This window comes from Ictidomys tridecemlineatus, chromosome 12, assembly GCF_052094955.1.
Source record: "Ictidomys tridecemlineatus isolate mIctTri1 chromosome 12, mIctTri1.hap1, whole genome shotgun sequence".
NCBI lineage: Eukaryota > Metazoa > Chordata > Mammalia > Rodentia > Sciuridae > Ictidomys > Ictidomys tridecemlineatus.
The window spans coordinates 77,457,590-77,471,652 of record NC_135488.1 but is presented as its reverse complement, the minus strand read 5'-3'; the positions used below and the strand labels follow the sequence as shown (position 1 = coordinate 77,471,652).

At 42.4% G+C, this 14,063-nt stretch overlaps 1 protein-coding gene across 10 annotated transcripts in view; it reads left to right on the top strand.

Moving 5' to 3' along the window:
• Positions 1–1,096: 1,096 nt before the first annotated feature.
• Positions 1,097–14,063, top strand: part of Eml6 (EMAP like 6) — a 255,296-nt gene continuing 242,329 nt past the window's right edge. For 2 of the 10 annotated variants that reach the window (XM_078029170.1, XM_078029171.1), the window contains exons 1-2: positions 1,102–1,302; positions 2,138–2,872. In XM_078029170.1, the coding sequence (XP_077885296.1) occupies positions 2,676–2,872 (197 nt within the window). In that variant the 5' untranslated portion in view covers positions 1,102–1,302; positions 2,138–2,675. Of the gene's footprint in view, positions 1,390–2,137; positions 2,873–14,063 lie in introns of all 10 variants that reach the window. The other 8 variants (XR_013428978.1, XM_078029169.1, XM_078029168.1 and 5 more) reach the window with 6 other exon arrangements.

Here is a 14,063-nt window from a genome sequence, read left to right as displayed (position 1 = left end):
GTATTTTGTTATAGCGATAAAAAGCAGGTGAAGACAGTACAAACCTTTTTCTGACCAAGTTTATTTTTATTTTTGGTAGTGCCCGTATTGCCTAGGCATTGCCATGAATATTTGTAGGTTGTTTGCTTTAAAATAAACATGCGACCAATTAACATCTTCATTGCTGGAGTCAGAAACTGTCATCTAAGATGGCAGTTTTAAGCTTCTGGAGCCGTTCTTACCAAAGGACTGTATTAAGGCTTGAGGTAGACTGAAGAATTGAAAAGGCAATTTCATTGTGAGCATGGAAAGAATGTTCCAGATGTCCAAATTGATCAACCTTTTGCATGCTCTTACTCACTGAGATTTTGAAATCTCCTTTTCCCCAAAGCTGGCTGTGGCCCGAGTTTAAACACTGGCTGCCTCAAAACACTGTGGAGTCATAGTTTACCTCAGGCAGTGTTTGGGGAAAAAAAATGTTACCAGCTTCTGCCTTTCAGGGACAAAGTAAGTTAGTTATTCCTGGTAAGAGCACCTTCCCGCTTCCAAATCTGGTTATCTTTTAGTAGCCACGCCCTCTAATTTAGGAGGCAGGTCCCACAGATCACATGCCAGGATTTTCTTAAATTTGGCAGTACTGCACTTGAACAAGTTAGAATCCATCTGAATAAATGGAAAAACTGAAGTAGGAACAAACGAGCTTGATTTAAGTGGTACTGCAAGGGAGGGATGTCTAGAGCAAGGGAATCTTGAGGCGGGCTGTAGACTTCCTCCACTCCAACTCCACTGCTCCCTCGAAAGATACGCCCTCCGACCCCGCGTCTCAGACCCTGTGGGACGCCAGCGCCCGCTAGCAGCCGCTGCAGGAGAGCCGCGGTCCCCCGCTGAGGGAGCACCGCAGGCTCAGCGCACGACCGCACTGGCCTCTACAAAGCCCGCATGGGCGCGCGGAATCCTGGGACTTGAAGTCCTCTTTGAGCGCTCCCCCACGACAGCCGGGATAGAGAGGACTACACTTCCCAGGAGGCACCAGGGAAGGGGCCGCCGGGGCGGGGAAAGGAGGGGTGGCCCAGCCCTCTCGGGCGTCGGCGTTTCCTAGCGCCGCAATCTCGCCTAGTAACCCGTCGCAGCTGTCCCCGCAAGCCGCATTGTGGCCCCGCCCCCGGAGCCCCGACTGGAGGAAAAACCTGTCCCCCGCGGCGCCCCAGTGACGAGGCCCATCCCTGGGTGCGGGAGGCGGGGAGGGTAGGGAAGCGCAGGCAGAGGATTTCACTCGCCGGTGCGGGATCCCGGACGCGCCGGCGGCACTCGCTAGCAGCAGAGGTTAGAGGCGGAGACAACAGGGATGCTCCGCGGGCGAGGCAGAATCTGGAGTGGGAGGAATGCAAGAAGCCGCCAGGGCTACAGCGGGTGCGGGTCGGGGTGTCCCTGCGGGTGGGCATCTCTTGCACCACGGCATGACCGTGTGTGTGTGTGTGTGTGTGTGTGTGTGTGTGTGTGTGTGTGTGTGTGTTGGGGGCCTGCGGGCTATCCCCAGTGGTCCTACGCCCCCTTGGTCCTATGCCCCCCGCCCCCAAGTCCAGAGGCAGACCCAGGAGCCCGCGGGACCCCGTCTAGCACAGAGTTTCCTGAGAAGTGGTGCACGATTTTTGCCACTTGTTAATTTTTAAATTTCTCTGGACCCAGGGCATTTGTAGGTAGTGTTCTCCTTCCTCCAACTGCACTAGTGCCTGGTTTCCTCTCCTCCGATTAAGAAAATCTTTTATAACGCTTGAGATTGGAGTTGCTGATTAGGGAGAACTGCTAAGTTCTTTATGGTTTTCTCAGTGGAAAGAAGGTTCAAAGAGGATACGAATTTTAATCACATACATGACAGCTAATTGGAGCATCTAAACGATGACCATTGCATGTTGGGCTGGTTTAATGGGGAAACAACAAATGTTCTTTCAAATCAGATCAACAACTACCAGCCAGCAGTATTAGGACATATTTCACATCATTAACGAGATCGATCTGAAGGGAGTAGTTGGCAATTAGGGGGGAAAAAACCAACAACAAAAAACTTGGTTTAGTTTGGGGATCATTTTTTGGACTAGGTGACTTATGGAAAAAAAAAAAATCTGTTTCTTTCTTCCTCGGTCTCGCATCCTGGATATAGACTGTCAGTTTCGGATCCAAGGACGCTGATGGCAAAGCTTACTTGGGCTGCCTGTCAAACCCAAACTGTCACGGATTAAATCCCGCTGCCTGCTGTGAAGCCCCTGTGCACTGCAAACTTAGTGAGCGAACTGGGTAATCAGTGGTTGGATATGCAGATCTCTGACTTAAAAGGCGGGGTGACCCCCCCGAGAACATCTCCCAGGGGCCGAAGCCCGCAGGTGCAGTGAGGCGCGCGCGCGCACGCGGGTGCTGGCTCCCCCGAAGCCGCTTCGCCCCGGGGGAGGGAGCCGGGGCGCCCGGCGGGGTCTGGCTGCCGCGCACCGGCGGCGGCGGCTCGTCTCCGGCGGCGGCGGATGATGGTGGCGGCCGGCGCGCTGGGCTGTGCCTGTGCGTCGCCTCGGAAATCAGCGCCCGGCGCTGCACACTGAGCCCTTGCAGGTCCGCAGCAGCCCGAGCCTTGGCGAGGACAGACCCGGCGCGCAGGGGCCAAGGACCTGCGCGCAGGGGGGCCGGGGGGCGAGTGGGGTCGGCTTATCATGGCGGATCGGACAGCTCCCAGCTGCCAGCTCCGGCTGGAGTGGGTGTACGGGTACCGGGGTCACCAGTGCCGCAACAACCTGTACTATACAGCCGGCAAGGAGGTGGTCTACTTTGTGGCTGGGGTCGGGGTGGTGTACAACACCCGTGAGCACAGCCAAAAATTCTTCTTGGGACACAACGACGACATTATCAGGTAAGGGGTGAAGTGGGGCGGCGGGAAAGGGTTGGGTGGAAGGATGGAAGGGTGGGAAGAAGAACGACCAGCTGGGCTTTCCCAGGGTCAGATCAGGGAGCCCCATGAAAGAAAAGATTCTCTCTGGAGCCTCATGGAATTACAGAGGGGCTACTGATTCTGGGGCTAGGGGAGAAACAGAGTGTGGGGGGTGGGGGGGCGGTGCAGGTGGGGAAGAAGAGATCTCTTTTCTCTTTATCCTTCTGGAAGTCTTTTTAATTTCTAAGGAGTTAAGTCTTCTGATGCTTATTTTGGTGGTTCATTTCTGCTACAAGTGGAAGGACTGGGTACCTATTAAACACTTCTTTCCCTGCTAACTAGGTAAATGGTAGGACCAATAGATTAACCGTGGGTATCATCTTTGGGAGGCCCCTCAGTAGGTTCATCAGCAAGCAAGTGGATTTAAAAAAAAGAAAGAAAGAAAGAAAAGAAAAAGGAAAGGAAAAAAATACAAAGAAATTTTGCTACAGGTAATTTGGAATCTTCATCTCAGGTGCTCTGGACCTTGGAAATTTCTGCAGTGGGTGTGGAACCTTGTTCTCTAATATTTCACTTTGCCGTGTTTTAATGCCCAAAGCATATTTACACACTAAATGGATGCTTCCACAACATCACTACGCTTATAAAAGGCTGGCAGCTGCTAGACCACAAAATCCTACCAGGCATCCCACAGACATAGTCCAGCACTGACCGCTAGAACTCCATTGGTTGAATAACCATTGTAAGGGCCTTTCCTGTTAAATTGAAGGGGACATATTTTGATTCTTGGCCCTATCCTCTCTATGGACCAGACACATTTCCCTCCTGCCCTTGTCAGCTTCTTGTGTGGCCAAACAAGGTGTGGTCCAGATGCTGTTCATAGGGAATCCCTTTCCACCTTTGGCAGTTAAGGAAGATTTCCGTGATATGGGAACCTCTGCTCACAAGGAAAATGACTTGCTGAGGATAGACTACAACTGACAGAGATCATATTTTTACCTTCCAAACTTGTGTGTTTCACTGATGCAGAACAACTTCCATCAGAATATTGCCACTTTTACTCTGCCTTTCACAATGACATAAACAATTAAATATTGTAACACCAATAGTCCTAATTTTTCATTGGGGTAAATGACTTAAAATATTAACTTCCCCCTCCTAATATTGTGCTTATATTCCTAAGCTTTTTTTTCCCCTCCTGAGACTTAAAGTAGAAAACTTGTTACAGAAGGTAAAATCTTAGTGTTTGAAACTACAGGTGTGTGTGTGTGTGTGTCTTTCTGTCTGTCTGTGTATGTATATACATGTCTTTTTTGAAGATTTCAAGTACTTAGAGCTCTAATGTTCTTGAGATTTGGTGGAACTTAGTAAAACTTTCTTCATGTCACATAAGACAAAATAGCTTTCTTTTTTCCTCCCTGATATGGTAATGGCTGTGACTGAGGCATCCTTACTTAGTTCTGTCCTGCAGATTTTGCCTCTCTAAATGCCAGGCTGATTATTAAAGTCACAGGTGCAAATGATTAACAGTGACTCATGAAAAGGTTAAATGTTTAAAAATTTAAACCCATTATGTTTTTGCTCTGTCTTAATGCAGTGCTTTCCATTACTACATCAAAAATAAGATGTAGTCCTTTGGGGGAAGGGAGAGAGTGGCAAACAGAAAATTCCCTGGGGTTAAATAGTATTAATGTGACAGTTCAATGAACTACTTGGAGAATTTGAACTCTTAATCCTCATTCTTTCTCTAATAGGGGAAAAATTAAAGGCACCATTGAAACTAAAGGTGGGAAAAGGGTGGAGTTGCAGTAGACTGTTGTTATGATGAGCAGCAGTGGGGCTTCAAGGCTATCAGGCTTGGATGATTACAGAAACACAGAATTGAGGAAAGGTGCATGAGTTATTTGTATAACTGGGTTTGTAGGGAGGCTTACTTGATGGAAAAAAAGATAATTTATCTTCTATTTACTAAGGTAATGGTTGTCTCTTTATGCTGATATTGACACAGTAGTAAGCCTGACTACAGAGAAAGGACTTTATTGCTACATTCTCCAGGTTATTTGATTGGGTCTGAGTATATATAGTTGAGAAGAGTTCCTGAATATCCATGTATGTCTTTGCATGTTGGAATAAGATTAAGTCCAGTTGGTTCAAAAACATAAACCATAGATCATTATATAATTGAGAGCTGCTATTTTGTTTTATATATTTAAGTATCTTTTTCTGGTGAAGGTAGTACATAAACCACAACAAACAGTCTTTTATCTTTATGCATTTTTGTATATCTCAGCATACTACTGTTTTTCTACTTGAAATACTGAGTTTATCATTGAATGGAGAGAACTACTGCTAAGGTTTTAATGCAAAAATATTTTGGCTTTTTGGAATCATTGCATGAACATTAAACTTCTGACTCTTGATATAGTCAAATGAGATAGTGCAAGTAATTGTGCAGTTGGTACTTAGCTTTTACATTAGTTTGAAAGATATATTCCTGTGCATACATTTCCTACTGCTTTACTTGTTGTGCATTGTTGCCTAAAATATTAACTAGAAGGCAGCCAAACAAATATTGGTAACAACACACTCCATTTTTGTAAAACAATGTGCTCTCTGAGATCATGATGAACCTTAATAATGATGTAGGATTTGGCAGAGCTCATTAGAGCTCAGCATATGTGTTTTCTTGCTTTGACAGGTTATATATTTGACTCAGGTTTTTAAAAATGTTGGTATTGTGAGACATGATATGATTTATTGGATGTGGAGGCTTGTCGTATTCTTTCAATGCAGATAACAGATTAGAGAATGATGCTGTATTTTAGCTCTGATAAGATTGTGATGGGACAAGGAAATGCCGAAAACAGCATTTACTGTTGGGCTAGCAACAGGATTCAAATCAGGCTTGAAGGCAAGGACAGTAATAGGGGCTGGAATAATTACTAACTTGATTTCGACTTCAGGTAGCAGAACATGACATAGAATGGGAGTAAATGAAAGAAAAGGTCATGAACACATTGGTTCCTGTCACCTGTTTTCCATTTTCACAGTGATTCCGGTTGAGACATTAATGTCCTGACTCTGGATCCTTATATTGTTTCTGGGGAGTTCCCTGTCTCCATTTTCTTCTCCCTTATTTTATGGTTCTCTGTTGCAAGGGAGGTCTATCTGCAGTGCTGTCTTAGGGGAAAAGACACTGATTTTTGACATCACACACAGAACCCACTCTGCCATTTACTGCAGGCATTGAATAAGTGGTGCAGCCTCTCAGGACCTTCTTTATTTGCAAAATGAGGGTGACAATAGCTAAATTGCAGAGTCGTTGGAATTATTAGAAACAACATATAGGAAGGGTTTAGTGTGGGGTCTGGCCCTTAGTTGGTGCTCAATAAATGTTCTTAGTAATAGTGGTAGTATTTAATTAAATTAATTGAACATGTACACATCAAAAGCAAAGCAGGGATTCTTCATTGCACTCAGGCAGAATTCCAGACTCCTTTGTTTTCCATTCTCTTGGACCCTAATTTGCTATTATATCTTTATTTTCCATTTAAAAAACCTCAAGTTCTTTGCTTTTCACTTGGCAATAATATAATTACTCTGTTGTTTCCTACCTCATACAGGAATAATTTATCTTCCTCCTCCCTCAGCCTCTCTCTGTGCAGCCTAGGTCTGCTACCAGTTGGGTGACTATATCATCAGGAAAACAGCTACTCTGTAAAATAGGGCTTACAGGTATTCACTTGAGTTTTTTTGAATATTACATACAAGGTGCCCACTACAGGGGTCCTGTTGTTATCCATATCCTGCAAGGCACCATCTGTTTCCCTCTCGCCTTTGCCAGGAGACTTTACCATCCTCAGATGAAGGGATGCAAGTACTCCTGAAGTTTTGTATCTTTTGTGACCAGTGCTGCTGTGTATCTAGTGCCATTCTTTCATTCTGAGTATTTTCATTTGTAAATATATTTGGGGTCCTTGATGTTAAGAATGGATCTTAACATAAGCAGGGCTAACATTTCCTGAGCACCAGACTCAGAGCTAAATGTGCATACAGATGTGTCTCATGCATCCTCTCGGTAACCCTTCGAGGGAGGCAGAGTTGCTAACACCAGCCCACTGGTGGGTCAGCAGAGGCACAGAGTTGAAGTGTCACCCTCTGGCAGACTGGAGAACTCAGATCAGTCTGATTTCCAAAGCCCAGTGCTATTGCTTCACTGGTATACAGCTGCTTATTTTTCTTAGTCACCGTGGTTCCTATCACTGTACATGGTCCTAACCAGAACTCAGTAGGCTCTTTTTTTAATTTTTTTTTAGTTTTATATGGACACAATAGCTTTATCTTGTTTTTATTTATTTATTTATTTTTAATGTGGTGCTGGTGATCCAACCCAGTGTCTCACACATTCCAGGCAAGTGCTCTACCACTGAGCCCCAGCCCCAGTCCCTTTTTCTTTTTTTAAACATTTTTTTAAACTAAAAAAAAAAGTCAATGGACATTTATTTTATTTGTTTATGTGTAGTACTGAGAACTGAACCCAGTGCCTCACACATGCTTGCAAGCACTCTACCACTGAGCTACAACCCCAACCCAGTAAGCGTGTACTTAAAACCATTTATCATCTGTTTGTATATAATTCCTGGGCTTTATTTAAGAGTACTTGAAACAGATTGCTAGAGCTCAGTCTAGAAATGGAATCATGTTCAAGTTCACTTTAGAACATCCCCACTTTTGAAACAATGATTTGAAATAGTGATCTGTGGGAGACATTTAATTAAAAATTGTGACATGGATAAAATAGACTAGTGTGGTAAATACACTTGCACTTGTTGGGTTTCAAGAGAGCGATCTAACAGCCAAGATTGGGCCTGGAGTATAGGGAAAGTAGGTTCACATGAAGTCCTGGAGATATGATTTCATTCTTATTTTTTAGTTTTTTGATCAGTTTTAATAGGGGAAGTGTGGAGGTACCTACAAAGAATTAAATTTATATTGGGTTGAGTGCCTGCTTTCTACCACACACTTTATGTCATCTCATTGAGCTCCACCACTCTGGGATATAGCCTCATTTTTACAGGTATGCCTCTGAGAGGGAAGTAGATTTAAGCAGAGTCACTCAGTGGGATCATCCTAGTATTCATTGGATCTCCCTTTTTCTGTGCGTTGGCAAGAGCATAAAGCAAACACTTTTGATGAAAGCTATGGTTTGCTCATCAATGATCTCATTAGGGTTATTAAGTTATAGTCTATTTGGTTATTTCTGTTAAGACTTACTTATTCTCTAAGTTGGGTGGGTCTTTCTCATTGGTTTATTACATCTAAAATATGCCAGGTGCAGGGGGTGTGGCAGGGAATATGATGAAGTTCCTGCTCCTTGAAGTTTACGTTCTGGTGAGGGAGGCCAGGAGTGCCTTCAGAGGAAAACAGCTTGACTGAATGGTGATGAGTGCTAAGACGGAATAATCATACAACAGGGTTGGGTTGGGTAGGGGTATGGAAGTGACATTAGATAAGGTTTGCAGAGCATCTCTTTAGGGAGGTGGCATCTCAACTGGTGGGAAGGGGCAGACAGGTGTAGGTATGCTGGCAGAGGAGAGAGTATTGCAAAGGTGTTAAGGTGGGAAGGAGCTTGCTGTGCCCCGAATTCTGGTATAGACACCCAAAGAAAGACCAAGGTCACCATAATTCTCATTCAGGTTATTAAAGCCTCATGGGTTTTGGTACCATATGTCCTAGATTTCCCAGGACAGTCACAAATACTCCATTCAGTTATTGTCAAGGGTATAGTTTTCCTTGCCACACCATGGATTTCAATTTTTAATTCAGAAATACAAACACATTTTTACTTGAAAAATATAGTTAGCATATAATGGGTCACTGGTTGAAAACATTGCCCTGAACTGTACTACATGATAAGGGATGATATCAGCCCAGTGGTTACTCAGAGAAGTCGATTTCACTGTGGTGAAACTGTTCTATGGGAGCATCTCCAAGAGGCCATCCTACTCGCCTTCAGTCCCCAGGGATGTGGATCAGAACACCTTTGTAATGGAGGTGACATTTTGCTGCCAAGAAAGGAGAAGGAAGCTCTAGGAGGGTTGACTTTTCCTCCAGAAAACCATTCAGATATCCATCCTTTTGTTGATTAACTTTGAGTTTTTCAGGTGTGGATTGGTCAATTTCTAACTGCAAACAGTTCTCAAATATCACTTGTGTCAGGCGCATCTGGGCCCTTGCTAAAAATCAGATGTATGTCAGTAGGTCTGGAGTGAGGTCTGACATACTGCAGTTCTAACCTGCTCCCAGGTCCTGCTGATGTGGCTAATCCACAGAGCACATTTTCAGCAGCAAGATTCCAAGGACTTCTTTGGTATGTTGCAAAGCTCAACAGACCAGTGCTTTTCAACCCAAAAGGTTGCAAGCTGATGAAGTAGACTTGTCTTTTTGTTGTTGAGTTGTAAGAGTTTTTAATTTTGATGATGTCCAATTTGTGTATTTTTTCCTTGTATTTTTAGTGTCATAACTAGGAAACCAGCACCTAATCCAAGATCAAAAAGAATTACTCCTGCATTTTCTTCTAAGAGCTTTATGGTTTTAGCTTTTACATTTAGTTTGATGATCTGTTTTGAGTTAAAATGTTTTATATGATATGAGGTAGTACTCTGATTTCAGACTTTTGCACAAGGTTAATTGTGCTAACATCATTTGTTTAAAAGTTTATTTTTCCCCATGAGATAGATTTGGATGCCCACAGTCTTTCAATTCTGCTAGCAGGGTACCCATTTCTCTACACAGAAGATGCTGAATGTTGAGGGACCCAGAAGTGGAAATAACCATTAAAAAGATTCATCTAAAAGTATTAGAAGTCAGAGGCTTTGGTTGCTGCCCTGTATTTGTAAAGATGCTGTAGACCTTATAAAGGACATATAAATTTTATATATTATAAAACAGAACCATTTAAGCCTTTCGGAACCAGTGTAATATTTAGTAACTGTGACTTAGGGGCCAGAAATTGTGTACACATTTAATTCATGTATTCTCAATTCATTTTTTAATTTTGTTTTTTTTTAGTTATTGATAGAACTTTATTTTTATTTATGTATATATGGTGCTGAGAAACGAACCCAGTGCCTCACACATACTAGGTAAGTGCTCTACCACTGAGCTACCACCCCCACCCTACTCTCAATTCATTTTTAAAAATGAATTTGCAATGCACAAATAAAAGAAAAACAAAAATAGATTTTCAGATTTCAACCTTGCTGTTGGAAGACAGGTCTGTTGAGCCGGCCACCGGTAGTGGTAGTTAGAAAACAGATAGATTTGTGAGAGATGTTGGGCTTTTATCTCTACTTTTTTTTTTTTTTTTTAAGGAGAGAGTGAGAGAGGAGAGAGAGAGAGAGAATTTTTAATATTTATTTTCTAGTTCTCGGCGGACACAACATCTTTGTTGGTATGTGGTGCTGGGGATCGAACCCGGGCCGCACACATGCCAGGCGAGCGCGCTACCGCTTGAGCCACATCCCCAGCCCATCTCTACTTCTTTATTAGTTTGTTTCTTTCTTTCTTCAAGGGGAAGTAGGTATCTGAATGGCTTCTACCATGAAGCTGAAGGATTTTGGAATTTCTCACTAGTTCTCTGCCACTCCTTTCCCATCAGCATAGACAAGAGAGCAACAAGCCAACTCTACCCACTGGAGATAGAAGAACATCTCTGTACATAAACAGGCTGGTCTGAGTATTATTATAAGACTATTCAGAGGGCTGGGGATGTGGCTCAAGTGGTAGTGCGCTCGCCTGGCATGTGTGAGGCACTGGGTTCGATCCTCAGCACCACATAAAAATATAATGAAGATATTGTATCCACCTAAAAAACTAAAATAATAATAATAATAATAATGATAAATATATAAAAAAAGACTATTCAGGATTATTTTAAGGTTTGAGCCTTCTTTTTAAATTTAAGTTTAATTCCTGTTTAATAATGTCATTAAAACATTCTTCTATGTTCACTGTGAGTTGATTTTATAGATAAGAAGAAAATAAGACCTATGATGGGGCTGAGGTTGTGGCTCAGTTGTAGAGTGCTCACCTAGCATGCATGAGACACTGGGTTAGATCCTTAGCACCACATAAAAATAAAATAAAGATATTGTGTCCACCTAAAAAACTGAATGTATGAAATAAGACCTATGAATAATGGATTGTCTTCTAAGTAAGGGATTATCAGTTGCAAGAAATTAAAACTTTTTCAAAGAAGCACAATTAGGGAAGGGATTACAAGGTGCAAGAAAATTTTGAACCTCAATTATAGGGAGTATGGCTGCCACTCATGCACTGCAGCTAGTCTGTTTCTATTTCTTTCTCTTCCTAGTGTCCCCATGTGTCACAGAGATTCACATACCTGCTTCTCTCTGAATAAAATATTTGCTTTTTTTCTGGCTTTATACTAGCTGCTTAACTCAACAATTCATTTTGCACATGACTTACCACCCTTGCTCCCCACCCACCCAATCTGTGTCAGTCCCTATGTCTGTCCAGCTTGGTCCTACAAAACCAACTGAATCAGTCTTATGAGTCCTGAGTCCAAATTCTCAGGAAGGACAATCTAATTGACCTAGGATTGGTCATCGCATATACCCAGTGACATCACTTGTTGCCTGAAGGGTGAGACCGTGTTACAGAGGGTTTCCCTTCAAGGAAAATCATCTAATAAGGGCTATGGACTGAGGAGAAGTGAATGGCATCTGTACTGTAGAAGCTGGCCTAGAAGTAGAAGCAAATCAGTTTTGATTCATTAGAAACAAGGCTGGAGATGAGAAGTACTGAATTGAGGGCAAGGAAAGGGATATCAACAGGCTTTAAATTTACAATATGGGTGATCTGCTGTGTAATGGAATTTTCATTTCTCAAAAGAGGCCACACCAGGTATCTCTGGGGAGTGCTGGCTCATCCCTGCACATGACATTTGGGCTGCCTGAAATGACCTCTCATTTCTCTGCTTGCAGAGTCTTTTCCTTTCTTCAACCTCAAAGTCAGTGTCGTCTCTCCCTGAGGTTTTATCTGACAGCTCCAGACTATTTTAGGCCATTTTTCCTTTGTGTGTCTAGACCACTATTCAGAAGCCTCCCTTAAAGACTCATTCCATCCTGCTGCATTTGTTGACTTACTGCCTCTCCACCTGCTTGAATTCCGTGTTGGAATCCCTATACCTAGAACCTTGTTCATGGGCATACTCAGTACATAATATATTTTTATTTGTTCTTTGTCCTTCATATTGGCTCAAAGGATCAAGGTGTGAAATAGGGGTGAGATTTTACATATACTTTGTAAGAAGAAAATCCTGAAAATATTCTGAGCTGGCACTGAGAAGCAGGCTTCAGATTTTTTTTTTTTTTTAAAGAAATATTTGGATGGCAGTAATGACCAATTCCTCTGGTGTTTTTAAATTTGATAGCAAATTCCACCTGACTTCCTTCTACTGATCTACTGGTCTGAATGGAAAATGTAGCTATGGAGGAGACATTGTTTTCTCTTGAAATGTGGTCACGGACTTTACAAGGAATGAAACATTCCTTTTAAATTACTTGATTTTTTAACTGTATTATAAGGACAATATTGATTTGCATCCCTTCTGATTTAGCAAACATATGCTCTTTTGAAGTAACTTGAAAATATGATTTATAAGAGGGTAATGAAATCTAGGTGTGTACAGAGATTGTAATATAGCACCTGCCAGCTCTAAATAAGTTTTAAGTCTTTCCTAGCCCAGAAGAGTTTCCCCTAAAGATATAGAAGGAGTTCTAGGGCAGAAATTTAGGGGATTGCAGAACATCACTTTTGCAAGATAAAGAACAGTTTGACAAATGAGCAGAAAGGGAATAGAGGAGGAAGAAGGTAACATCAGGAGGCAATGTCTTGTACAGAGGTCCCGGAACTTATAGGAGCAGGGTACCCCAAGGGAAGAGAGAGTACTCTAGCTCAGCACTGCTAGAGTGAAGGTTGGGAGATGAACTGCATTAGGGGATATAGACTAGATCACTAAGGTATTTATTTACAGTTCATTCCACAAGTTGTAGGGACCAGTGAAGGGACTTAAAAGGGCAAGACAAGGCCAGTTAACATTTTAGGAAGATCATAAAATGTGAGAGACTTTTACTTTATTAAAAGTCTTTTAGGATTTTTTCTTTTCTTTTATTATTCTTTCCAATTCTTTCTTCCTTCAATACTAACTTCTCTGAGGAGGGAGCATGGTATTGTGCATGGGGATTGGGTTCCGTGGGACCAAACTCTGTTCTGGCTCTGTTTCTAAAACCAGACATGTAATTTCCTGGGCTTTGTTTTCCTCATCTAAAAATGAAGAGACTGAGTCTCTGATTCTGAGACTCTGTTTCCATTTATCCCTTCATTTTCTCATTTCTCATTTATTCTTCAACATGATGAACTGGTTTTTACTTCTGCCAGCCACTGGAATCATTCTTTGGAGTTTCCCAAGTGACCTTGAGTGCTACGTGGGCATCCCACTTAACCTCTTCTACAGTTGACCACCTTCTAATCAGTACCCTTCTGTTTTTTGCCCTGTTGTTGTGGCCCTGATGTTTTCTCTTACTGCCTGACTGTCTTTGTCTGTCTCTTCTCCCCAAGTCTACCTCTTATATACAGAGACTCCCCAATATCACTTATCAGATTTTTCTACCAAAAAATTTATGACTTTAAATTAATCATGAGAAATAGGCTGAAGCAAATTGAGGGACATTTTACAACATATCTGGCCTATCCTTTATCCTTTGCAAAAATAATTTCATCCTCATTAAAAAAAAAGACAAAAGCAGAATGAGTGTCCAAGTTCAAAAAAGTCAAAAAAGATACTACAAATGTCCCATGTGCTTTGTATTGGGGTGGAAAGGAGTTTATAAAGGACAGTATTGGGATACCAGGTGAAGGTGAATGTGGGACCATATATTAAGAAACCTTGGCTTAGAGGAACAAAAATGCTTTACAACAAAGCCTTTTGAGTGCATATATTCCCAAAACTGTGTGAGGTACTGAGGAATCCAAAAGTGAGCAATATTACCTGAAGAAACATATAATCACAAGGACAATACTCAACATAACTGTGCAGCTGGATATTGACTGTATGGAAGTTAGTTGGCCCAGGTATGTGAGAGCCTTA